This window comes from Eleutherodactylus coqui, chromosome 7 (genome assembly GCF_035609145.1).
Source record: "Eleutherodactylus coqui strain aEleCoq1 chromosome 7, aEleCoq1.hap1, whole genome shotgun sequence".
Lineage (NCBI taxonomy): Eukaryota > Metazoa > Chordata > Amphibia > Anura > Eleutherodactylidae > Eleutherodactylus > Eleutherodactylus coqui.
The window spans coordinates 128,034,703-128,060,004 of NC_089843.1; the positions used below are offsets into that span (position 1 = coordinate 128,034,703).

The 25,302-nt window shown below is 44.1% G+C and overlaps 1 protein-coding gene across 2 annotated transcripts in view; it reads right to left on the reverse strand.

Annotated features, from left to right (window-relative positions):
* ARHGAP10 (Rho GTPase activating protein 10) overlaps positions 1-25,302 on the reverse strand; it is a 227,108-nt gene that overhangs the window by 166,233 nt on the left and 35,573 nt on the right. For both annotated transcript variants that reach the window (XM_066573663.1, XM_066573664.1), the window contains exons 2-4: positions 9,077-9,172; positions 8,931-8,992; positions 4,575-4,646 (exon numbers count right to left, since the gene is read on the reverse strand). In XM_066573663.1, the coding sequence (XP_066429760.1) occupies positions 4,575-4,646; positions 8,931-8,992; positions 9,077-9,172 (230 nt within the window). The remainder of the gene's footprint in view (positions 1-4,574; positions 4,647-8,930; positions 8,993-9,076; positions 9,173-25,302) is intronic.

Below are 25,302 nucleotides of genomic sequence, written 5' to 3' on the forward strand. Positions count from 1 at the left end.
GACATTGGCCACAAATTGTGCACAAATTCCATTTGTGGGCATTGGGCCTATGAGTCCTATCCAGAACACAGGTTGCTATGGTCCACATGGCTGACTGTTGTCTACAGCACATCACATGCAGAAAATAGAATAAATCATCTACAATCAGAAAATAAAAACAGATGCCTGTGCCTTGTTCTCATGGGTTTCTGCCTCCAGCTGGTAAACAATATAGGTAATACATTCCCTTTAGTAAATGTGCTTTACTTGGCTTAAAAATGCAAGTTATTTCTGCCCAGAATATTCCAGTCATTATCTTGTAGTTGTGACAGCGTTGCCAAACAATAGCTGATCCTTCTCCAAGAGTTTTGAAATACAAGTGGATTTAGAATTCCTTTTTAGGACGAGAACCTCGGGCACTACCCCTATCCAAGCAGAAGGCTGAACACACACCACACACCACTTTGTAATGTTATGGAGGGCCTCACTTACATTATAGGCCAAGAAGTTATATAACAAGCAAGAATTTGTTGCTCTGGATGCAAATAAAACTAGCAAACACCAGAAAAACAATGATGTTTGTGCCAGTAGAGGCTAAACTAGAGAAAGGTAAAGCAGTGCAAACAGCTGGTACGCAGGTAAAGGCCTACAGCACTTTCTAAAGTGCACATTATAGCCATTTACTTCTAAATTGTGTTTTAGCTTTACTTCTTGCTTATATCTTATTACATGTTGTTAAGGACAATCTATACATTTCTTTAGCATTTCATTTTATAAACTTTGATATTAGACACAACTAGAGATGAGTGAGCACCCAAATGCTCGAGTCCGTGTTATTAGAGTCGAGCTTTTCGTAAAATTCGAGAGCTCTACTCGAGTAACGAACCCCATTGACTACAATGGGAGAGTCGAGCATTTTTGTATGTGGGACGCCGGGTCCCGAGCTTTTTTTCTCTCCTAGGTTCGATCTCTCCTAGGTTCGATCTCTCCTAGGTTCGATCTCTCCTAGGTTCGATCTCTCCTAGGTTCGATCTCTCCTAGGTTCGATCTCTCTCTCTCTCTCGATCTCTCCTAGGTTCGATCTCTCTCTCTCTCTCTCTCTCGATCTCTCCTAGGTTCGATCTCTCTCTCTCTCTCTCTCTCGATCTCTCCTAGGTTCGATCTCTCTCTCTCTCTCTCTCTCGATCTCTCCTAGGTTCGATCTCTCTCTCTCGATCTCTCCTAGGTTCGATCTCTCTCTCTCTCTCTCTCTCGATCTCTCCTAGGTTCGATCTCTCTCTCTCTCTCTCTATCTCTCCTAGGTTCGATCTCTCTCTCTCTCTCTCTCTCTATCTCTCCTAGGTTCGATCTCTCTCTCTCTCTCTCCTAGGTTCGATCTCTCTCTCTCTCTCTCTCTCTCTATCTCTCCTAGGTTCGATCTCTCTCTCTCTCTCTCTCTCTCTCGCCAGCCAGCCAGCCAGCCAGCCAGCGATGTGCGCTGCGTCACAGCAGGGAGGAGCCAAAAACTGGGGCGGGGTCAAACACTGCTTGATGCTCGTTCAAGTAACGAGCACCATCGAGTATGCTAATGCTCGAACTGGCATCAAGTTCGGCAGAGTATGTTCGCTCAACTCTAGACACAACCCATTGAACCATTCAATGTTCTATTTCTAGATGAAATCCCTAGAAAGATCAATCTGAATACACTTTCTGTCATAACTCTGTACTTTCATACTATGTATGGAATTTTCATACCATCTAGAACAGTGGTTCCCCAACTCCAGCCCTCAGGACCCCCAACAGGTCATGTTTTCAGGATTTCTTCAGTATTGCACAGGTGATGTAATTATTGTCGGTGCCTAAGACATTGCCACATCTGTTCTTACTATAGGAGATCCTGAAAACATGGCCTGTGGGGAGGGTGCTGAGGACTGGAGTTTGGGAAACACTTATCTATACTAAGGCAGAATCTCAGCCTCAAAAAAAAAATTCAGCTAGCAGCCCCCCTAGTTAAATGGGTTTTTCGAGAATGTGCCTCATTTTCAAAAATGTTCTATACCATTGAGAATAATACTCACTCCTGAGCGCTCCCGCTATGCTATCATGTGCCACATTAGTCTTTATTCCTCTCTTCCCCCAGTGTAACTTCCAGAGTTTCCTGAGCAAGCATACGCAGTTGACACTACAGCAGATGCGAGAATGCATGTTCAAAAATCACTTAAGTTTCCGATCCTGTCGCCAGCCCATTTAACCAGCAGTCAGGCCCGACTTAAGAAGACACGACTAGGACTAGAAGAGCTATGCTGTAGACATGATATCAGCAGATATGAAGTATTACCATAGGACCAGGATCAGAGACGTAGCTAAAGCCCCATAGGCCCTAGTACAAAAGTTCAGTCCGTCCCCCCCCCAACCTCACTTGTTCTTCATGCATGCTGAGAGTGGCCACTTAAAGCTTTCCACAAAATCCCCAGGTTTCTTAAGAAGCTCATCAATGTGGTACTAGCAAACAGGGATGTTGCTAGAGTCTGAAAAGATTATAGGCACAAGCTCAAAAACACATGCATTGATTCTCCCTCCACCAAAAAAAGAATAAATAAATAAAATTATATCACAGGCAGCATATCTACAAGACTCCTCTTATAACATGGCAGACTCGGTTACGGTTGTTCAGTTGCACTAGGTCTCCAAATAATGCAACGATCGATGCCAATTCTATACAGGGGTAGTGATTACAGTGGAGTTACCTCCAGTGATCATAGGTGGCATCTCTTCTGCTCATTGACATCTGCTTGGTGCTTTTCTTCTCTATCCCTTTCCAGACCATCCGGGAGGTGACTTCTAATCATGTCTTGTCTCTTCACACTCCCCCTATCCTCCAGCAACATTTAATGCCTCTTCTGTGCCCTGACACACACAGTGGCCCCTTCTAAACACACACACCAAGTTATTATGTGCCTGTGCACCCCTCCCTCAGTCCAGCCCCCACACTGCAACTCCGGCTATTATTTGGACTCATGTCATTACATCTTCCCGGCCTATCTCACATTAGTGAGCACCCGATTCCTCCCCCAGCCAGCTATTCTCCATGCAGGATGAGCCAAGGGAGGAGTCGAGTGCTCAGGACAGCAGCAGGAGGCAGTAAGGCTAGGAAAAATGTTATGAATATAGTGAAATAAGTCCACAAAATGGCCCGAGTTATGTAGGCCATGAAGGCCTTCTCCTGGATGCTGTAGGCACAGTGCCAGGGGGGGGGGGGGGGGGGGGGGGCGCTCTATGCCCCTGTCTTAAGAGCCCTGTCACAACTGCAACACTCATGGTTACACCACTTTTTTTAGAAACTGGACCACTATATTTGTAACAAAGTGTGGAAGATGCGGTCTTCAAATGCCCTTTCAAGTTGGCCATATGCTTCAGACAACTGTTGGCAGACAGCTATTCCTCCCGACCTCTCAGTGTGTGTGTGTGTGTGTGTGTGTGTGTGTGTGTGTGTGTGTGTGTGATTATATTATATATACACACACACTATATATATATATATATATATATATATATATATATATATATATATATATATATATATATATATATATTACACACACACACACTCAATAGATATTTTCCTGATAGGGAGAGCCAATTAAGCCACTGCAAGAGGCGACCGTTTACTTCGTCAAACAACAAAAGAATCGGGTATGTTGAAACCCAACATGCCCAATCCTTCTTTCTCTCAGTATTCACTGTTGGAGGAGAGCTGGGGGTCCCATACACAAGATGATCACATTTAGTGTTAATAGATGCACTGTTCATAGCAAAATGTAAGAAAGTTAGAGTAATTGTAGCTGCAACAAGTTGTTCAGGAATTTAAAATAAGTGAAACACAAGAAATGCTGTGAATTAACAAAAAAAAACAAAACCATCCATTAGTCATCTGTTAAATGCCCCACATCTCTAGAGCCGATGCTCCAGTGGTCCCCATCGGTCTGGCGTACCATACACCCACATGTCAGCTGGAGTCCATCACAGGCCTCAGCGGTCTTGGCAGTACTGGAGAGTCTAGCACACATGGCACGTGACTGGCTGCAGCGGTAATATGGATATATGGTACTGATCCAGGAAGTCAAACAAAAACAGGCGAGGACCACGGTAATGTTGGCGTTGAAAACATGGGGGAGTTAAAGGGTAACTAATGTTTTTTATTTTACATTTCCTCCTGGCAGCTAAATTTCTCACAGAAAACCCCATTAATATAAAATATTTAGTTCCAAACCTAATATTTTGAATAATAAGCATATGATCGCAAAAACAGCAAACTTTTTTTTTTTTTTATACAGGGGAAAGGAAACATAGTAAATAAGTAGAAATACATTTATGGGTATAAGCCGTCAGCCCAACAAGGAAAAAAAATGTTAAACAGAGGTTTACAGAAGTGTGTTGCAAGAGTCTAGTAAAATCCCTGGAAAGGATAGAATAGTGCAAGACCTCCTTGATTAGGGGACCAGAATTATAGGATAAAGCTAAATTCCTGGCAGGATACCACTGAGTCTCACAGGTCAAATATGCAAATAATAATAGCATGCGACTACATACGATAGAAAAATATCCATCCCTCCTACCTTAACCGCTCCTAGTTGTTCTTTCCGAAATCGCTCCAAGGGTTTGATCAGTGTCTCATTTACACTTAGTGCCTAATGAAGAGTGATAAAGAGTCATAACTGAAGCGGGTGGATATCCAATCACAAATGGCTCAATTCAGGTGAAATGTGACTAAATTATTGGTCTATTTGTTTGCAGAATGCATGCTTGCCATAAAAGGACTTTTCAGAGTTCAATTTCTGTAAATTCAGCCCCATATACAGTAAAACAATACATACGCATATACTCACCTCTTCCGCTGTGTCCCACAGCGCTGCTCGGTCCTCCGTGCTTGTGTATAGGCTGCAGTCTCGCCCCGTTTACAGGATGTCACAGGCGCTGCAGCCAATAACAGAGCGCAGCAATCAGGCTGCAGCAGCCTTCAAACGTGACATCACAGGGGAGGAGTTGGAGCAGCGCTATGGGACACAGCGGGATGGGGGAGAGGAGAGTATATGCCCATTTGTTATTTTACTGCATGGGGGGCTGGATTTACAGAAATTGTACAACTCAGAAACCCCATTTAATATGATCAACAATCTTTTACAGGCCAAGCACAACAGCGTTAGGTTGGTTCACAAATCTTTGCTTTTAGAGAAGAGGAGGATAAAACACAGAAAATATGCAAATAGTGTTGCAATTGGGCAGCCTCAGTCAATTTGAAAGTATTAATCTTAATAGTGAGTAGTGTAAGTAAAAGGTGCAAATACTTGGTGCCTTAACTGCCGCTCCTTCTATACTAGGTATATGACGCAGCAGGATTCTCTTCTAGCAAGATCAGATATTTGTACTTTACCTTTTTTCTGCTGACAGTTAATTTGGAAAGAAACTGACAATTTACACATTAGTGCACTTTTATCAATCAATGTATTTTTCTGCAAAAATTATTTATGTCATTACAGTTAAAGAAGCATTTTTCAGTGGTTTCCTCCTGCGCTGCATACTACAAGTTGGGACACACCAGCATTGGTTCAGACGGCAGCGGGCGCATTCGTCTCCCTTACTATAGGTACTGACTTACATATCAATGTTCTGAGCCTGAAAACAGGCTTGGTTTAACGAACCCTGTGTGCAAGTCAAAGTCAGCAGGCATGGGTTAAAGAAGAACTGTCGGCTCTCCTCGTATGTCTATTTTGGTATAAAAATGTTAAATATGTATACCCCGTGAAACAACAATTCTGGAGCATATTCTCTAAGATCTATGCATTGTGCCGACCCCCTTGTTATTCCTCTAGGAACTTCATGAATACATTGCTAATGGTGTCCCTACATGGTCTGACCCTGTGCAATCAGTGTGGTCTGTGGGGAGTTGCACCCATGTAGCACAGGGACTGGTAACGCCCAATTGTTAATGTATTCTTATGTTTCTAGGACTAAGGAACAGCAGTAAGAAAAGATGCCTATGAGGAGTACAAGTATTTCCTAAAACAGACATATCCAGATAGCCAAGAAGTTCACTTTAAGTTGATCACGCATATTAAAAGGCCTTCAAACCCGCTGAATTTGTTAAGATCAGTGGACAATGATCTGTGTGATGCGTTGGGCAGGTTGGATTTCAAGATTGCCGTTCCCGGGCAAAATAAGCTTTTGTCAGATATCTGTATCCATATTTATTAGGGAGGATGTGGAAGACAGCGGTTGTCTAAATGGGCTTACTGCAATACCCGCTCATTACCCCTTCAGTGCGCGGTTTTGTGGACATTAGACCTGCAAACATAAGGGATGTGCTGTAGAAGGGGAGATGGCTTCCTACATCTACTATTTCACCCATGTCGTACCGTGCATTGCACTTCTTGGATACGGATAGCTTGTACACTCACTGCTGAACATGAAGATCCGGCTGATGTTAAATTGAATTGTATCAAAATGTTCTCATTTTCAATTATGTGAATTATCTCAGTTTAGATGGATTTCGGCAATGATCACAGAGCAGAAAGGTAGCAATATAAATAAGTGGATGTTACTGTTAATACTGAGTGAATAGCTGTAAGAGACTTTGCTCTACATGACAGCTCTTTATTATGTGGCTGCAGATTACCATGGGATATCCTCAGTAACAAGGTATTTACCCATCGAGCGTGTCCCGAGGCTGAGGATTTCCTTCCCTTCTAATACAATAGCATCCTTTCTAAAGAATATATAAAGGTTTCTAAGCTTGTCTAAATGAACATTTTCATTTTCAATTCTAAGGCAGGAAGAACATAATAATTAGTCACTTATTCCAGTAGGAAAAATAATCAAAACACAAACACTACATTAAAAGGGGTTTTCCAACTTTTTGCGTTAATCGCAATGTGTTTTTTTTAATCCATCATTCTCCCCTGCCCCAACTGTGACCAATGTTTAATACACTCATTGACCGAAAAATAATGCTCCCAAATAGAATGTCGGATTGCTGCAAAACTGACTCAGGCAGATGCGTTAAGGATTACCACTGTGGTCCAATTAGACATTGGCTCGTCACCACAGGCCGTAAACGTGCTTTGCCCATTGCCCTATAAGATGGCTCTTAGAAGCTACTTTTGTGTAGAGTGCCTCGTTGACTGCTAGACATAACTCTATGATGCACTCAAAGATATTTTGCCCAATTAACAGTCTTTGAGAGTAGGCTTATCATTGAGAAGCTGGACCGCTATTTCAACGAACTGCTGACTATCTAGGCTATTGGTTATGCGACGGCACGCACACATGACGAACAGGGGCCGGACGGCCCAGACAGACCACCCGTAGAGAGGATTGTTTGATCTATTGACAAGCAAGAGCAGATCCAACAGTTCTGATGCCCACCATCAAAACATATACGACACCTTCCTTACAGACCCATTTGTCTGCTCAGACCTTTTTCAGGCACTTGGCAGAAGGAAATTTGGTGTCATGGCACCCATTACGTGTCACGCCAATAACACCCCAGCTCCATTGCAATGGAATGCAACCGTATTGTCTTTAGCGAGGATTGCACATTCTGTTTGGAACCTGACGAAAGGTAGTTTTGGAATTGGAGGCCTCATGGTGGGTGCTACAATCTTGACTTTGCTGTGGAGCAACACACTGCCCAAACTGTTGGTGTGATGATCTATGGAGCCATTGCATATGACAGTCAATCACCCCTAGAATCTCTGAGTTGTCATTGTCCCTCAGTCACTATGTGCTGGAAATCCTACAGCCACATATGTTGCCTCTCATGGCAGGGCAGGGCCTACAACAGGCAAATTTTACCGGGAGAATGCTCATCCACACACAGGTTGTACCGTGCATTAGTGTTTTCCAGGAATGCCTTTGCCTAGATGTCACACCACCTCAACCTGCCCGGGGGTCACCACCAACAGAATGGGTGGAGTGTTAGTCATGGGCTTTATCCGCCAAGTGCACGCCCACACGCTGCTGATCGGCTGTGTGCAGCCAGGTGCTCAAAGGTCCTAGCAGCGTGGGGATGAAGTTCATGGTGGGATGGCGGCTTAGGCTAAGGGGTTGTTTCAGTGTAAGGGATTACATTAGTAGCTGTTAATCCTTCCATGTCAGAGCCCGCTTCATGAACATGGAAGCATTTACAGCTGATAATACAACCCCAACACTGAAAATAACCCTCCATGCCAGGCGTACTATCACCCAGCGCTGTCCCCGTTCCCCTCCAGCCTCCCTCCCTCCTGCTAATGCTGTGTCCCCGCTCCCCTGCAGCCTTCCGCACTGCTTCCCCTTTCCTGTCCCCCTCCCTCACCCACTCTCGCCCAGCGCTGTGCTGCCGCCGATCCCCTGCTCATGCTGTGCCCCCGCTGCCCTACAGCCTCCTGCACAGCCTCCCCGTCCCTCTCCCTCACTCAGTCACTGTCAAGCCAGCAGTGTGCTGCTCCTGGTGCCACTTTCCCTGTGTTCATCGCTGCTGCCCAGTGCAAGGAGGCCGGCGGGGAAGCTGCTCTGCCGCCACCGTTCCCTCACTGTCCACAGCCACTGCCCAGTCCAAGGAAAAGAAGGCGGCGCTTTGCCGGCGGGTTTGCGGCTCTTACTGACTGCCAGGACCTGAGGGGGGGCGTGGCCATCCTGTCAAGCAGACTGTATCTTGTCTCCACCCACACTTCCAGTGGTGACAATATACAAAAATACCTCTAAGGGTACTAGAGCCTCCTTTGAATTGTACAGCTTTCCCCAATAAACTTAGCTTTTTGCGCTAATGTTGCAATATATCATCACTACAGTCACACACGGTTTCATTCGACTCCAATAACTCCTTTCTTGGAGCATTGTTTTCCCCTTTTTTTTGTCAATGAGTGCCTATCGGACAACCCCTTTAATTTCTTTGTCACAAATAAAGTTCAACTCTTTAAAAAGCACATGAAACTCACCATTATCTCTCTCTGCTCTTCAAGGTTTCGTAAAAAATTAGAAAACTCCTGCAAAGATGCATCTGGAATATAATATTGGGTAAAGTCAACCAAAAAAGGTAGCACCACAGAGACACATGCCAACGGAGAAAATAGGTTCAACATACCAATACATCTCTCATCATCAGTCTCTGCATCGCCAATGAACTCAAACTTGAAATCTCTTAGTGAATGGGCAAACTTCCTCTGTGCTGTAGATAAACCTGAAAACCAAAAAGCAGACGAGTTAGCCAATCAAAATATAGAAGTATAGCAATATTTTAGGAGATAAGACCCGGGATGCTGGTCATATAAAAAGCTTTGAAGTGAGATTCCAATGGTGCAACTGCAACTATACCTAGTCCAAGAACACCTATAGCTTTTCCTATGTAGTAGGCAATTGGAGGCTCTGCTTATATATTGCACAAAATTCAACCACTTTCTTAGGGGTGGGGGGGTGTGATAACTATGGAAAGTACAGCTTGATGTACACGAGCGGAAATCCGCTGCGATTTTCCACTCGCATATTAAAATTGTGGCATGCCGCGATTTACCTATCATAAGGATAGGTTCATCACAGAAAATCACGGTGACTTTGGCTGTATGTCCACGGACGATGATTCGTTGGCGATTAAAGATGAGCGAGCACCCAAACGCTTGGGTCCGTGTTATTCGAGTCGATCTTTTCGTAAAATTCGAGAGCTCTACTCGAGTAACGAACCCCATTGACTACAATGGGAGACTCAAGCATTTTTGTATGTGGGACGCCGGGTGCCGAGCTTTTTTTTTTTTTTTTTTCTAGGTTAGTCTCTTCGTCTCCCTCCTGCCTGCCAGACAAAAAATTTGCCAATGACGCGCGCTGCGTCGCGGCGGGAAGGGGCCAAACAGGCACGTCACAGTGGGGAGGAACCAAAAACTGGGGTGGGGTCAAACACGGCTTGATGCTCGTTCGAGTAACGAGCACCATCGAGTACGCTAATACTCGAACGAGCATCAAGCTCAGCAGAGTATGTTTGCTCAACTCTATTGGCGATAAATCACCGGTGAATCACGTTGTCTAAAGCTTTCCATGGCGTGGCTTGGACGAGATTTCTGAGAAATTTCGTCCACATGGCTGGCTAATCCCGGGATTAGCGGTCGCATGCGCATTTGCCATGGTGAAATTCCGCACGGAATTTCTGCGGCAAATCCGCCCCCCGTGAACCCAGCCTTAGGGTTCTCCTGCAGCGGAAATCGGCGGCATTGAAGTGCAATGCCCATGGACAGGCAGCCTAACTAAAGGGATTGTCCAGGCAGTGCTGGGATATACCTGGGTCAGAGAGGAAGCTGCTGCTCTGACCCCTTTGTAGTGGCTGGCACTTGTAATTACAGGCGCAGCTCTCATTGAAATCAACGGGCGTTGCTCTGACCCCTGATGTTTCTTGGCATTGATCAGTGGTGCTGCCTGGGAAACCCCTCCAACCCAAAAGTTTTATTAAAAAAATCATTTTATGGACTTTTTTCTTAAAGAGACACTCCACTGAAATAGGTTCTCCATTCATTGTGTAACTAGTTCCCCAGTACATATTAGTCAACGAGTACTACCTTATTTAGCTATTCCTTTTTATCTAAAAAACTCCCTTCAATTGGGTCATGTGATCTCATGGTGACCCCCTGGAAATTAACTTTCTGTTCTCTCAAAGGTTCACCAGAGCTCATGCAACTTCGTCATACAGGAAGTTCTGGTGAGTGGACTATCACACATGCTGTTTACGGGGTGGGGTGGGGTGGGGGGTGGGGGACAATCAGGTGAGGGGGCTGGGATGGAAAAATGTGTTTTCGCCGGACTGCTACCTCCAATTTATTTTAAGAAAAGTGGGATACAAAACTTCATATAAAAATTGCCGAATATAGAGAACTTCACAAATGTTAAAACGTTAACAAAACAAGCAGAATGATAAAAATATAAAAAACACCACAGGATCCTGAAATCTGATTTACATTTTCTGGTTCCTAGAACATCTCTTGTACTCAGGTAATGCTTCCGAAAAAGGTAATTTACTAACATTTCTGAATCACAAGGTCAACATTAAACTACAGAAGCAAGCAGAAATTCTGCCCACAATCCTTGCATTGTTTTAATTCGCTGCCCAAGGGAACTAGAATCCCTGCTGTGTCTATTCTGTTAGTGCAAATACACTGCAAAACCAATAGCATAACTCATACTTCTCATAGCAGACAACGCTTCTGACAGTTTCTGAAGCATTTCAGATCTCGTTTCAAGTAAGCAACAAATTTACAGCCTCCTAAATTACATCAGGCTATATATAAAAAGGTACACGGACCAGAGTCATTCTATAAATAAGGACGGATTTCTAAATATTATTTAAAAGTCTGAAGAAAGCAAGAAGTTACAAAGCCAAAGTAATCCCAAAAACAAAAGTTCTTTATAGATCCAGTGAAGCTGCCAAATAATGGCAGAAGTAGAAACAGCTGCAGTGCCAAAGGTTGTACTGATTTAGCTTAAAGTATGGTCCTGGAATTTCACTTGGATAAAATCCATTTCCTGGGTGCGGCATTAAAGGAGAACACCAGCTCAGTCCATGACTTGTAAAACCTCTTCAAACTAAAAAAAACAACAACAACAAAAAAAACTCTTGAAGCCCACAGGATGATATGGGAAAATTAAGATTGGTAGCTGGGACCACTATGATAGACATCCAAATAACAATTTCATAGATTACTAAAGGCTATTTTAGCACGGATTACTTTTTTAGTCTATTTACTTCCTAAAAACAAAAATCAAGAAACTTTCTAAATAGTATTCAATAACAGAATGTCTCACAACTTTACTGTTGTAGAGTCTGTGCAACTCCTTTATTTAGGTGGCTGTGCTGCAGATTGCAAAATAGATCCAACAGCACAATGCTCCTGCTGCTGCCAGTTCAGGGCTTAACGTGTCTGCTCTTATGCTTTATCCTTCTCAAGTCACACAGTAGCGCAGTGTTACAGATATCAGCAGGGAGAGGGTCGAGGTTGTAAACCTAGACAGCTGTATGAGGGTTCGCTCACATCAGCACTAAAAGGCCTGTTTTCTTGAATGGTTAGGCTGGGTTCACACGGACAATCCGCCCACAGCTTTTTATCTCGGGATAGCCAGCAAAGTGGACGAGATTTGCATCATCTTGCGGCATGTCAATTATTTCCTTGTTTGCGCAGCAGCCTCTCTCCTCTCTCTGTGGGGAGAGACGGCTGCAGCAGAACGCAGGCGGCAAAGCTGCTTCAAAATCTACGGCAAAAGGCAGCGGGTTTTGAAGGTGCATTTCTCTTGCGAAAAATTTCACGGTATTTCTGTGTGGTCATTCTGCGACGTTTTCATGGGATTTCGGTCCCTTGTGACCCCAGCCTTATGGGGAGCAGGAAAATTGAACCCGCTGGCTGAATGGAACAGTCACATGATGAAACAAAATTGCACTGAATAAACCATGTGGAGTTTAAGAGGTCCAATCAGTTTCCGGTTGGAGGAACCTCCAGCACTGATGTAAACAGGACCTGAGAAGAGAAGGATCTCACAGCGAGGAAAAAGAGCAGCAAACCCACAAATTTGCAGTAGGAGGGAGGAGAGATCACATACAGTGAAGATAATAAGTATTTGATCCCTCGCTGATTTTCTAAGTTTGCCTACTGTCAAAGACATGAACAGTCTATAATTTTTAGGGTAGGTTAATTTTAACAGTGAGAGAAAGACTATCCCCCCCAAAAAATGCAGAAAATCACATTGTCTAAATTATGTACATATATATTTATTTGCATTTTGCACAGAGAAATAAGTATTTGATCCCTCTGCAAACAAGACTTAATACTTGGTGGCAAAACCCTTGTTGCCAAGCACAGCGGTCAGACGGTTTTTGTAGTTGATGATGAGGTTTGCGCACGTCAGTCTTAGGGTGCATTCACATGAACGTATATCGGCTCGGTCTTCACGCCGAGCCGATATACGTCGTCCTCATCTTCGGGGGGGGGGTGGGGAGATGGAAGAGCCAGGAGCAGGAAGTGAGCTCCCGCCCCCTCTCTGCCTCCTCTCCGCCCCTCTGCACTATTTGCAATGGGGAGAGGAGGGACAGGGGCGGGGCAAATTGTTTTCACTTAGCCCCGCCCCCATCCCGCCTCTCCCCATTGCAAATAGTGCAGAGGGGCGGAGAGGAGGCAGAGAGGGGGCGGGAGCTCACTTCCTGCTCCTGGCTCTTCCATCCCCCCCCCCCCCCCCGCAGATAAGGACGACGTATATCGGCTCGGCGTGAAAACCGAGCCGATATACATTCGTGTGAATCCAGCCTTACAGATTTCTTTTTGTTTGAATTTTCCGCTCAGTCGCTTCGCAGATTCCAAGAATTAAAAAAAAAAAAATTGTGTTGCGGATGTCCGGGTCTATCCGCAGTACAGAAGAAAAAACTAAATGACAAGTACGCATGCGGATTCCAACCCGTTCGTGTGCAGCCGGCGTAAAGGGGCATTTCCAAATTTCTGGCAGGTGCTCATCTCACCTCTGGCTCCCATACCTGTCCCCAAATACTTGCTTGACTGTTTCTGTAACTCTCATATAAATTAACATACAGAGCACAGCACAGACAGCTCTTTTTACACGGAGTGATGAATTGATAAAACTAACGATGCCAGGGTTCGTTAGTGCAGCCTATTTATACAGGCAGATAAGTCATTTGCAGTTTCGTTCGGAATAGCATTTACAAATCGTTCACACTCACTGTACCAGTAAACGCAGACGACTAAACGATCGCTGTTCACACGCAATTGCATGCAGCAAGCAACATCATTCAATCGTTGGCTGTGTTTACGCTGAACGATTATCGTACAAACGTGCGCCATCCAACAACTTTTTGGACGATATTGTTCCGAGTAAAAGGGCCCCAAGAGGTCATTTCTCCATTCAGTCCCCGGGGAAACTGGCCTTAAGCAGGGGAACGTGGACGGTAAGCTGCAGGCGTCCGCTTCCACCACAGCCGCATTCATTCAGCTTTCTGACATGCAATTTTTGCTTGCAGCGTTTTAAAGTGCTTGGGATGGAAAATAGGAAACAAAAATCACATGCTGGAATACAAGTGAGAAAAGTTAATTACAACATGTGACAGAAGTTCTGCAAATTAAAGGGAACCTGCCATGTCCCCACAGCACCATAAACTAAGTTAATAGACTATAAGGCGATGTGACAGGGAGCCGAGTGATATGTTTTTTATACTCCCGCGCCTACAATCCAGCGCGGTCCTCCTCTGAAGCCACTGCATGGCCCGTGTGTGCGCGCTCTCCTATACAAGTCTATTGAAGGGTACGGAACTCTAAAAAAAGTCAGGTTTTCATGCTGTGAGCAAACTTTAGGATCTGACGAGTGTAAAAGGAAAGAAATGAAAGTCATGACTGCGGTAGGCAACGGTACAGTGAACATAAAAATTAACAACGAAGAAGCCATCTTCCTTGGAACCAAATCGATTGCAACGGGCAATCTGGACCCAAGATCAAGAGACGGATTACACTTGGTAGGAATGCAATGCAAGGAAAAGATCTAGAAAAGCAAGGACATTATACTGGTCAATACAATTGTCTTTCCCATAACGACGTATGGTCGCGAAAGTTGGATGCTCAGAAAGACAGACAGAAGGAAAATTGATGCGTTTGGTGCGGGAGGAGAATGCTACGGATATCTTGGACCACCATGACAACAAACAAGGTAGTGTTAGACCACGCCAAACCGAAAATATCACTAGAGGCAAAAATCAAACAGCGGCTCTCTTTTTGTGGACGCTCGATGCGTGCTAAATCACTGGAAACAGTACTGATACTTGGCAAGGTCAGTGGGAAGAGAAGATCAGGACGACAAAGAAGAAGATAGCTAGATACAATCAAGGCCACCAAGGACTTGTCAATCGCGGAACTGAAAGAAGCGGTGAAATACAGGAATGTGTGGAGAACATTGATCCATAGATGGACCAAAGGTTGGATGTGACTGAACGGATAATCATCATCATGTTACTGTGGAGACGTGACAGGTTCCCTTCAACTCCTGCAAAAGAAAAACCAGTGAGGAGACTTGGAAGGAACTAATGTCTAACATGGTTTTACAACCAGGATTACTGATGTAATAAGAGCAAAGGGCACTCAAAGCCGTCCATACAATCTGCTGCGGTTACATGCAGATTTGCTATTCAAAGGGTGAAATCTGCAACATATGCAGATTTACTGTAGCCCATTCTGCAGCAGAAAAATCCTGTGGCTAGGGGATAACTTGCCAAGACTGAATATCTTTTTAATGACATGTATCAGGGGCGGATAAAGGATAGCATGGGCCCTGTACTATTCGAAAATTAGTCAAATTTAAAGCGTACCTGAGTTTTCAAAATAAACGACCATGTCTACAAGAGGGACAGTGCCATTTGTGACCAATATTTCACCCTTTACCGCTGCTAGAGCCTATATATTTAATTTTCAGTTCTCTCTGAGCTGGTGGAAAATATGTCTTTTATCCTGTCTTCTATATACACTGCACATGGAGGAGGAAAAAAACAAAAAAGATTCTTCTCCCTTTCTGTAGCACACTCATAAATGATGAAATCAGAGAGAACACGATGGCAAGTACTGAGCAGTGTAGAAGTCATTCCAGTAGTTGTAACACAGTCACACACACCATTAGCTCCAGCAGCCACGACTGTGCAAGTCTCTGCTGCGGTCTTCCTTTATAACCCCCTCCTCTCTACAGATTTCTATGGGCATCAACAAATCACCCCAAACCACTTTGTGTGTCTGTTACCAGAGACGAACTTAACTTAAAGGGGTTGTCCCGCGCCGAAACGGGACTTTCCCCCCTCCAACAGTAATTTAGGGACCATAAAACTTTCACTCCGCTATCAGTGCCTAGACAAAAAAAAAGTTTGTTTGCTGTTGCAGAATTCCTTTTAAGTGCGAACCAATCACATCCATATCTGTGCCTTGTCATAAGTATGTATGTTATAAGTGTGTATAAATATCCATGCCTCTTCAGATCCAATCCATAAGCCTGAAGAAGAACCCTGCGTTGGTTCGGAAGCTCGCTATTATTACATCATGAAATTTTTGTTAGCCATTAAAAGGTATCATATCTACAAGATTACGTCGTTTCTCTTGCTGAGAACAATCACATTTTGCTCTACTGACTAACACGGTACCAGATCTTTGTTTTCATTTTGGTACATGTCATGCGCCTGACAGACATGACATGCACATGGTACAAACACAGGTCTGCTACATTATATGCCCGTGACAGACACAGCTGTGCCACAGTACATACACATGTTACAAACTCAGCTTTGCTACATGACATGGGCGTCACAGACACAGCTTTGGTACATGACATGCGCATGGTAGAAACACAGCTCTGATACATTATATGTGTGTGACAGACACAGGTGTGCCACGGTACATGCGCATGTTGCAAACTCACCTCTGCTACGTGACATGCGCATTACAAACACAGCTGTGCTATATGACATACATTCATGCTGACTATACATATTACACGCACAGCACATTAGACAAACAGCCACTCGCAGCTCTACTACATTTATGCTGACTGCACATGACACACACAGCTCTTGGATACAGTGGTCAGCCACTGGTCATGTGATCCCTGACTCCACCCACACAGGTGATCACATGACAGTGACATCACAGGTCCTGGTACTTTGTTTGCTTATCCAGTATAGAGTACTCCCAAACTCCTCCCACAGCAGTGACATCACCACAGGTCCTTCAGCCCGCCAGATCTCTGTGGTGACGGTAGGTCAGTGTCTCCTGTCAGGACCGTTGAGTTGTGTCTGACATAACGGCTTAGTTGTATTCTGAGTGTGTTAGGACCTGCATAGCGGCGTCAGGAGACGGGGCTATGACATCGCCAGGGAGCCGAGCTATGAGACTCACTCACATACAAACAGACAAGTAGTCATTAGTAGTTTGATTTAATAAGCCACTCAAAGAATAGAACTCTGACGGTGGCCGGCGACCCCGCATACCTGTAGTTTACGGTAGTTACTGCGGATCACCGAGGGGGCTCGCCATCGACTTCAATAGAAGCCATCCGTGCAGAATCTGCACAAAAATAGAATATGCTGCGATTTTATTTCCGCTTGCGGAAATCCCAATCGCTATCTGCTCACCTGAGCGAATATGCAAATGTTCTAGCTTTGTAATGTTTGCGGAATACCTTGGATTGTCCGCATGGGCGATGATTGTGAATTCCGCAATTTAAATTCAGTCATGTGAGACCGGCCTGAGATGAACGACCGTATTAACGATCATCTCCATTACAGCTACCATTGGACTCAGTAAAAACATTAAGTGAGCGCTAATCAACAAGATCAGCGCTAGTTTAAAATAAATACTTGATTGATGGTTCACGCAAACTCCTCCTTAGGCCATAAGCGCAAGATGCTGCTGGGGTTCCGCAGTGTTTCTACAGCTGTAGAGCTGGCCATGACCCTGCGTGCTGCCACTTTTGGCGGTAAAATTGTACTGCGCATTACAGCGTATATCATGCTTGCTGATATGCAAAGTATCCCCGCCTCCCCCCCCCCCCAATTATAGTTTCTGTGCCTTCACTTGACAGCGCATATACATGCTGCCTGTATGCAATGTACTTGCATGTGGGCGCATGTATATACACACACCCATAGAGGACAAGGGCTCTATCTCGCGTATATATGCGGCAAAATAGAACATGCTGTGTTCTTTTTTTGCAGTTGCATTTTACGCAATTCCAACACGCTAATGTGATTGGAACTGCGTAAGGCAATGTAATGGATTGCCTGCAAGTTACTGCGTATCCCAGAGGTGTGGGAGAAAAAAAAAAAAAAAAACACAAACAGGTAGACTGCGCATGAGATACGCCGTCATAAGCAGTACAATTTCGCTGCCCTACGCAGCCCTATGCTGGATCACTACCAGCTCAACAGCTGTAAAACGCGTCGCGGCCCACACAGCGTTTCACGCTTACGGCCTAATAGTAAGCAAAAGAGGAATTTTCCTTTCAACGACGAGGTGATGTAACTGTAGTGTCAACTCCTAGATTAACAGAATGGTGTGCCCAACGCAAAGATTTTACGAACACGCTCCTTTCCGTCCTGAAAGGCTTTGTGGGGTGCAGTAGTCCTATGGGGAGGAGAGAAGATCTCCCCTGTAGTATGTATCATAGGGAGGGAGCTAGACAGACGTATGCTATAGGGGGGCTGTTGCAACAGCACTGTCTGCCTATGGGCTATAGAGCCCTGCTGGAGGCATATCATTAGTTATCTAGTTAATCAGTTATAGTTAATCTAAGCACAGCACTGATTATTGCAATACTACTACTACAATAAAAATACACTGTAAATAGAGACTGTAACTAGCCATCTAGCACACAATTCCATTTTAAATGTTGGCTCATTGAATGAAACTAACATTCAGAACTCGCCGAATTAAGCATTTTGGCTGTAAGTATCAATCACTCCATTATTTCATTTCTTCCTTGGGGATTAGAAGCCAATACAATATCGCAGTTTCTCAGCAAGTTCTTCCTTGTCGATGAAGCGTCCCGTTGTCTAGAGTATAGTCAAACATTAGTGGAAGACTGTCAGAAACAGAGAGGATGTTCTGTTTAGTCGTGTGATCATGTAACAATACATGCACTGTTTGCTCGTCTACACTGTGGGTGAATTCGGCTATTGCAGTCTTGCATCTTGCCATAGTCAGCTCCTAGATCGCCTACTGAGGTCATCATAGTAAGGGGATGGAAATCAGTAGACGAGTAAATACAACGACGGGGGTCAACCACTGCAGTGCTTTTATATAGTATGGTACGTAAAATATAGCAGGCCTGCTTGTCTGACCCTCTGAAATATGGTAGCTAGGACGTCACCTGTTCATGGGACAAAGAGCAGCATATAATTATCGCTGCAGAGGTAGGATAAAGATTTATGGCCAAACATACAAAATTTACAAATCAGTTTCTAAGAATCTGTGAAAAACAGCAGGGAAATCAGAGTCTGTAAATAGCCATCTTTTGAGCAATAATCTGTGTGTAAACATGCACCCATCATGCACTTATCGTGCACTTTTCGTCCATTGCCGAGTTCAGCTCAGTTTAATATACATCATCCCTGATAAGAGGGACCGCACGTTGAGTTCTCCCTAGGCAGCGCTGATAACATTCTTTCAGCTGCTGTCCTGCTGGAGACCAACAGTGATGTATTTAGAGAACAGACTGCCCACTGTTCTCTAAATACATGCAAATGAAGCTAGTTAGCTACTAATGGGCTAATTAGCCCATTAGTAGCTAATGCAAAGTGATTGCTCAAAATCGTCAGCTTCTGCCGAATTTTGAGCGATCATCTGTGTGTGTAAATGGATTTCAGTTATTACAATGTGAATGGTAACCTACCAAGGCAAATTACATGAAAAAAAATAGTGTATAGGAAACAGATTGACAAGGCATAAGGAGCATCTATAAGCTATCTTGCGCTGGTCCTGAGTGGCAGCTACATTAGTTACTGGACAGCCAACAATCAAATAAGCATATGGAGATACATCCACAGCAGCTTAGCCCAGTTAGACGTTCCACCTTCAGATTATTGTACAGTTCAAGTCACCAGAGCATAGTCTGTGCAAATGCTGATCATCAAGGAGTGCTGGGAGATTTCAGCTCTGAATCCTGCAGATTTGTAAATGTAGCCCTGCATTCTATCACAGGCGGCGACTCCGAATCCGTAAAAGAGAGGTTAGACAAATGCTTACAAAGTAAGGCCGCTTTCACATCTGTGTTGGAACCTACTGTCAGAGGTTCTATCACAAATCCGGCTAAAAGTACCGGAAGAAAAAAAAGGCTAAATGCAGCACTTTTTCTTCTGGCCAAAAGCCGGGCACCTGGGCCGTAAGCGGACAGACCCCATTATAGTCCTGAGACTGAGCCGTTCAGCTGCGGGGATTCCACTTTTCTGATCTCTGAATGGAGCTGGTAAGCGGAACCCCAAGGGCAGATGTGAAACCACCCAAAAGGTATTTTACATGGGCCGAATTTTTAATGTAATGAGCGCAAATCAACACATGTCCATTGGTGCTTGAGTCATTTTTCTTCTACAGGGGCTGAGAATTGGCTTATTGGGACAAATACACCGCTTTTACACAATAAGTTTTTTTCCTAGTGGCACATTCCAAGACCATAGCATTTTTATTTTTTGGTCAACACAGTAGTCTATGGAGGGTTGTTTTCTGCGGGATACATTTTTATTGCTACCATTTTGATGTATATATGGCTATTTGATTACTTTTTATCCCTTTTGGGGAAATTAAGCTGAATAGAACGTGACTATTTGTGAGTTTTTCTTTTATGGAATTTGCAGTGCTAGATAAATAATGTATTATTTTTTTTAGCACAGGTTGTTAGGTATGTGGTGATACCAATTATGTGCAGTTTTTTTGGTTCCTTTATTATTTCAATGTGTTCAATAGTTAAAGCATGTGTAAGGGGGAAAAAAACATTTAAAAAAATATTTTTTCATAAAAACACTTAGATGTTTTGGCAGCAATGACCTTGGCATCTGCAGGATTAAATTGCCTAGAGAAGTGATTAGACGAGCACAGTCCTCATCCTCTAACTGCTTTTCTGGAAAAAAAAAACATGTAACAATCAGAGAGCAAATATGTTCTCTAATTGATATGGGGGGGGGGGGGGGTAATAAATGAACGAAAGTCCATGTCACCCCTCCCTTGGAAAAGGAGGACAGGAAGAATAATAAAAAAAAGGTTTCTCTCCTGCCTGCTTGTCCCAGATCCCCCCCACCTCACTGCTCAGCACATAGAGAGAATTCCCGATCCTACTTCAATAGGCTGTCACTAAAGTTCTGCTGGTGCTACAGACAAGCTTTTGGTCTCATCTTAAAGCGAAGACGCTTTAAAACAAGACCAAAGCATGTCAGTAGATCCGACAGAACCAGAGCTATAGCCGTTTGAAGTAGAACGAGCTCCATTTATCCAAAATGGCAACATCCTTTTCAACGAACAGAGCGCGGGGCATCTATGTAAAGAGAGCATTGCTGTACATCCCACGGTGGTTGTCATAGTATCTTGTGACTTCAGTGATTAAATCTGTGAAAGTTGTGATAGATAAATGTTAATCGTTTAAGGTATTCCAGCTGTAATCTCCAAGCATTCCAGTTCGAGTTCACATAAAGGACATGCTTCAAAAACAAAATACTTAAGATGAACGATGGAAAAATCTGATCAAAGAAATGGAATATATAAACATGACAGTAGACTCTGGCCATCTCCAGCCAGATTACAAAATCCATCAGTTAATAAGTGATAGACCATTATTCACACCAGGGTGTACTTGTTACATCAATATTCCATCATGTAAGCATTGTCTTAGAAATAGGCTATCATCAGGCAGACGGACTATTCGCCACGTTTGTGTCCTTTGAACAGCAGGGACTATATCAATGCAAGGAGAGGCACCAGGGATAAACGTATATCCACCACTCTTCTATTGTGAAACATTGTAGAATTAGCGTGAAATCCGCTGCTCGTTTAAAGATGTAATAATATAAATTAGTAGAAGCAACTCTCCCTCTCTTGCACAATTTTCATCTCTATCCCACGGTAATGGTATAGAACTAAAACAAACAGTGGTGTTACCAATCCCTGTTAAATGTAATGGGCAAAAGTTAAAAAAAAAAAAAAAAAATTTACCAAAAATGTCTGTTGTGGGGGATCGGCCCCCACTTTCAGCTGTACAAGTTGGAAACAATGGGGTAAACCAAGTAGCGGCCGTATAAACAGCCTGAGTTTGTTTTGTTCTTGGAGAACACAGTTGTCCTTATTATAGAATACAATGACACAAGAACAACCCCTTTAAAATCATTTCTCACCAACTTTGAGACATTGTTTCATTTTCTAACTTTCAGTAGGAAACTAGATCCAAATCTAAAAACGGAGCATGAACCGATAATGTCAAGAGAGAAGCAGCTAGATCTTATTAAAAAGGGATTTTTACAGCAACTATCAGTGTATTCTTGACGAGCCTCTAAGCAGGTGTCTGAACATTTCTCTGGCGTGCAGCCAAACATGTGACATGCTTGGCACATGATATGCGTGTACCAAATACACAAGGGCTCACACACAGTTTGGAAGATACCGGCAGAGTTTTTAAACAGATCTTACAAACAGATGTTTTCAATCTGCTACAATAAGAGGGACTGTAAAAGATCATTAGATGGAAAAGTAGACATTTATACCTATGATGAAGTCTATAAAACAGATCTACACCTCCCACAGGTGACGTACACAAATCCAACTGGAAAGAAACCGTTTACATCCAAATGAAGTTAGAATGACCTCATGATTCCAAATCCCAGAAGCAACATGGAACACGCTGCAAAAATCTAACATTGTATTGTGGTGGCCGAGTTCTAAAAGCAACCGCAACACAATAGCAGAAGGTGTAGAAGAACAAGTCAGACTTACATGGAACGTAGCTGAAAATTATCTGCAAGAAGCAACCTACAAACGATAATTAGATGATGAGTCAACTTTTTAAAATGATGGAAAAGTTATAAAACAGAGTAATGGGATTAACCTGGCACTGATTTAGCACATTTACATTCCAAAAATAGTTAAAGGGGTATTCTGGGTAAAGACTAAGGCCGGGCTCACACAGCCATATATGTAAAACCCTCGGTCAGTCACGCAGGGTCTTACGGCTGTGGGCCTGGCCTTTCACTGCGTATCGCAACGATATTGTACTACACGTGACAGTGCATCTCACGCACACCGCTATGCACAGTCTTCCCTTTTTTTATGTTTATACTTTCCGAGTTGTCTCTTTGCAACGGCGTGTATAAATGCCACCCTTATGTAATTGTGTATGCGTGGTGTTGATTAAGCGCCATAAAGAGAACAGGCTCTTTCATGCGCAATACGCGGCAAAATAGAACATGCTGCTTTTTTTTCGCTCGCATATTACAATATTCTTACGCGAATTACCGTACATTGCACGCATAATACGTAGTAATCTTACTAGAGATGAGCAAGCATACTCGCTAAGGGCAATTACTTGAGCAAGCATTGTCCTTAGCGAGTACCTTGGAAGAAAAGGGTCGGGTGTCGGGGGGGGGGGGGGGGGGAGAGATCTCTCCCCCCCCTCCGCAACTCACCGCTCCCCTGCGCCGGCAGCCGAATCTTTGCTCCCGAGCGGGCAGGTACTCACTAAAGGACAATGCTCGCTCCAGTAATTGCCCTTAGCGAGTATGCTCACTCATCTCTAAATCTTACGCATGTGTGGGCTTGGATTAACATTTAATGTACATCATCACATTAAGGCCTCCCTCACACAGGCATTCGGAAAAGTGCCAGGTTTTCGATTGCGTTGCTTTACCGCGATTTACTCTCGTTTCCAGCTTTTCGATGCTGGCTTTTAGCCCTCCCAGTTATTGAGGAGATGCGCTAAATGCTGAAAGATAGGCACTCGATTGAAGCGATTTTCGAGTGGTCTGAGAGACTCCATTGAAAACAATGTGTTATACTGCGATTACCACGGCGCTGAAAATCGTGGGAAAAAAGCGCCTGTGTGAGAGAGACCTAAGTAATTTTGTAATAGGTCTACTGTATCTGGTCTACCTACATAACTAATTTTTGGTCACATGACCCTCCACTTCTTCTGACATCTTGTCTGCATTTGCTACTTCTTCCCCGTCCATAGCTTCCAACATCCTATGAGCAGTGTGGAAGCACTGTGCCTTATTGCCCAGAGTGCCATAAGGTCTTATCTGCGGCTTCAGCAGGTTCCTCCGGCAGGTTTCTCCGGCAGAGACGTCAGTAAGTAGCGCTGACGTGTGAGAGACACACGCATGAGCGCGCAGCGAGTATGCAATGACATGTATACTTGCTGCATACGGCCAATCCACATTCACTATCTTGGTGTGTACGCCTGCTTAAAACATGCCAAAATAGTGCATGCCGCATTTTGTTTTTGCATAATACATGCGCAAAAAACACCTGCAAGTGTGAGTGGCGCAATAGAAATCAAGGAGCTATTGGCCTCGTATGTTGAGCTTGCAGAGCTTGTGGTATGAAGCGTAATTAGGAGCCATATGAATGCCGCACGGTGACAGATTACAGAGAAACCCTCTCCCAAAATATCTCATAATAAGTCATCCAATGTTACCGGTCACCATTCCTTTCTCTCAAATTGCATATGAATCAGGGAGAAGCAGAGGTAGAGTAGAGTCCACGGACTTACTGCTTCTACAACTTGGACCTTACATGGCCATAATAGGACAGTATGCTCAGTCTAATCTGATGCTAGATTTTCCAAACCACTAATAGCATTATACAGACAAGAGGTGTGCGTCACCCAGGTATCCGCAGACCCTGATCTGCAAGTTAGTTATGGCAAATTAATTCAGTTTATGCAAGATTAAAGAGTAGCTGCACTGTTTTTTAGTTTTTTTCTTAAATGTACAGAACAGGCATTCCAAAGCACTTTTGCAATAAGTTTTATCAGCCTATGAAACCCCTCTTCAGCTGTGCAGCTCTGTGAAGACAGGGCTGAGGAAGCAGTCTTCGCCTCACTGCATAGCAGTAGATGGCGTTCCATCTAGCTGGGTCTGCACTAGTTGTTTTCATACACAGTACAAGTTTATTACTAAAAAAGTCTCCATTTTATTCCTTTTTTTTTTTTTACTTTCAGTCCTCCTGTGTCCCTATTGTGTCCCACCACCACAGGTGTTCTATAAATCCCTGTACCGTTCCCGCTGCTGTCCCCAGCAGTGCTCTGTGTCAGGAGAAGCCATTCTGGGTTGCAGACAGCTTCTCCCCTACACAGTGTGCCCAGTCGCCGCTGGACCCAATCCGCTGTCAGGGTGTGCACTTGGTGTACAGCAGTGCACACGTCACATTCCTATACGAGTTCAGTAAACAAGTTTTTGTATGGTGAGTGATGGTTGTTAACTAGAGATGAGCGAGCACGCTCAGATAAAGCAGTTACTCGAGCATCGCTCTTCTCAAGTAACTGCTTACTGGTCAGAGCGGGCGGCGATGGGGTAGCGCAGGGAGGTGGGGGGTAGAAAGGGAGAGAGATCTCTCTCACTCTCTCCCCCGCCACCCATCACTCCCCCCCCCGCCGCCCCCACCCCCCCACGCCCGAGCACGCTCGGACCAGTAAGCAGTTACTTAAGAGCGATGCTCGCTCAAGTAACTGCTTTATCCGAGCGTGCTCTCTCATCTCTAATGTTAACATTCTAGACAAACAGTTATCACCCATCCCAGAAGTTATTGCATGCGTAATTGCCACACCATAATTACT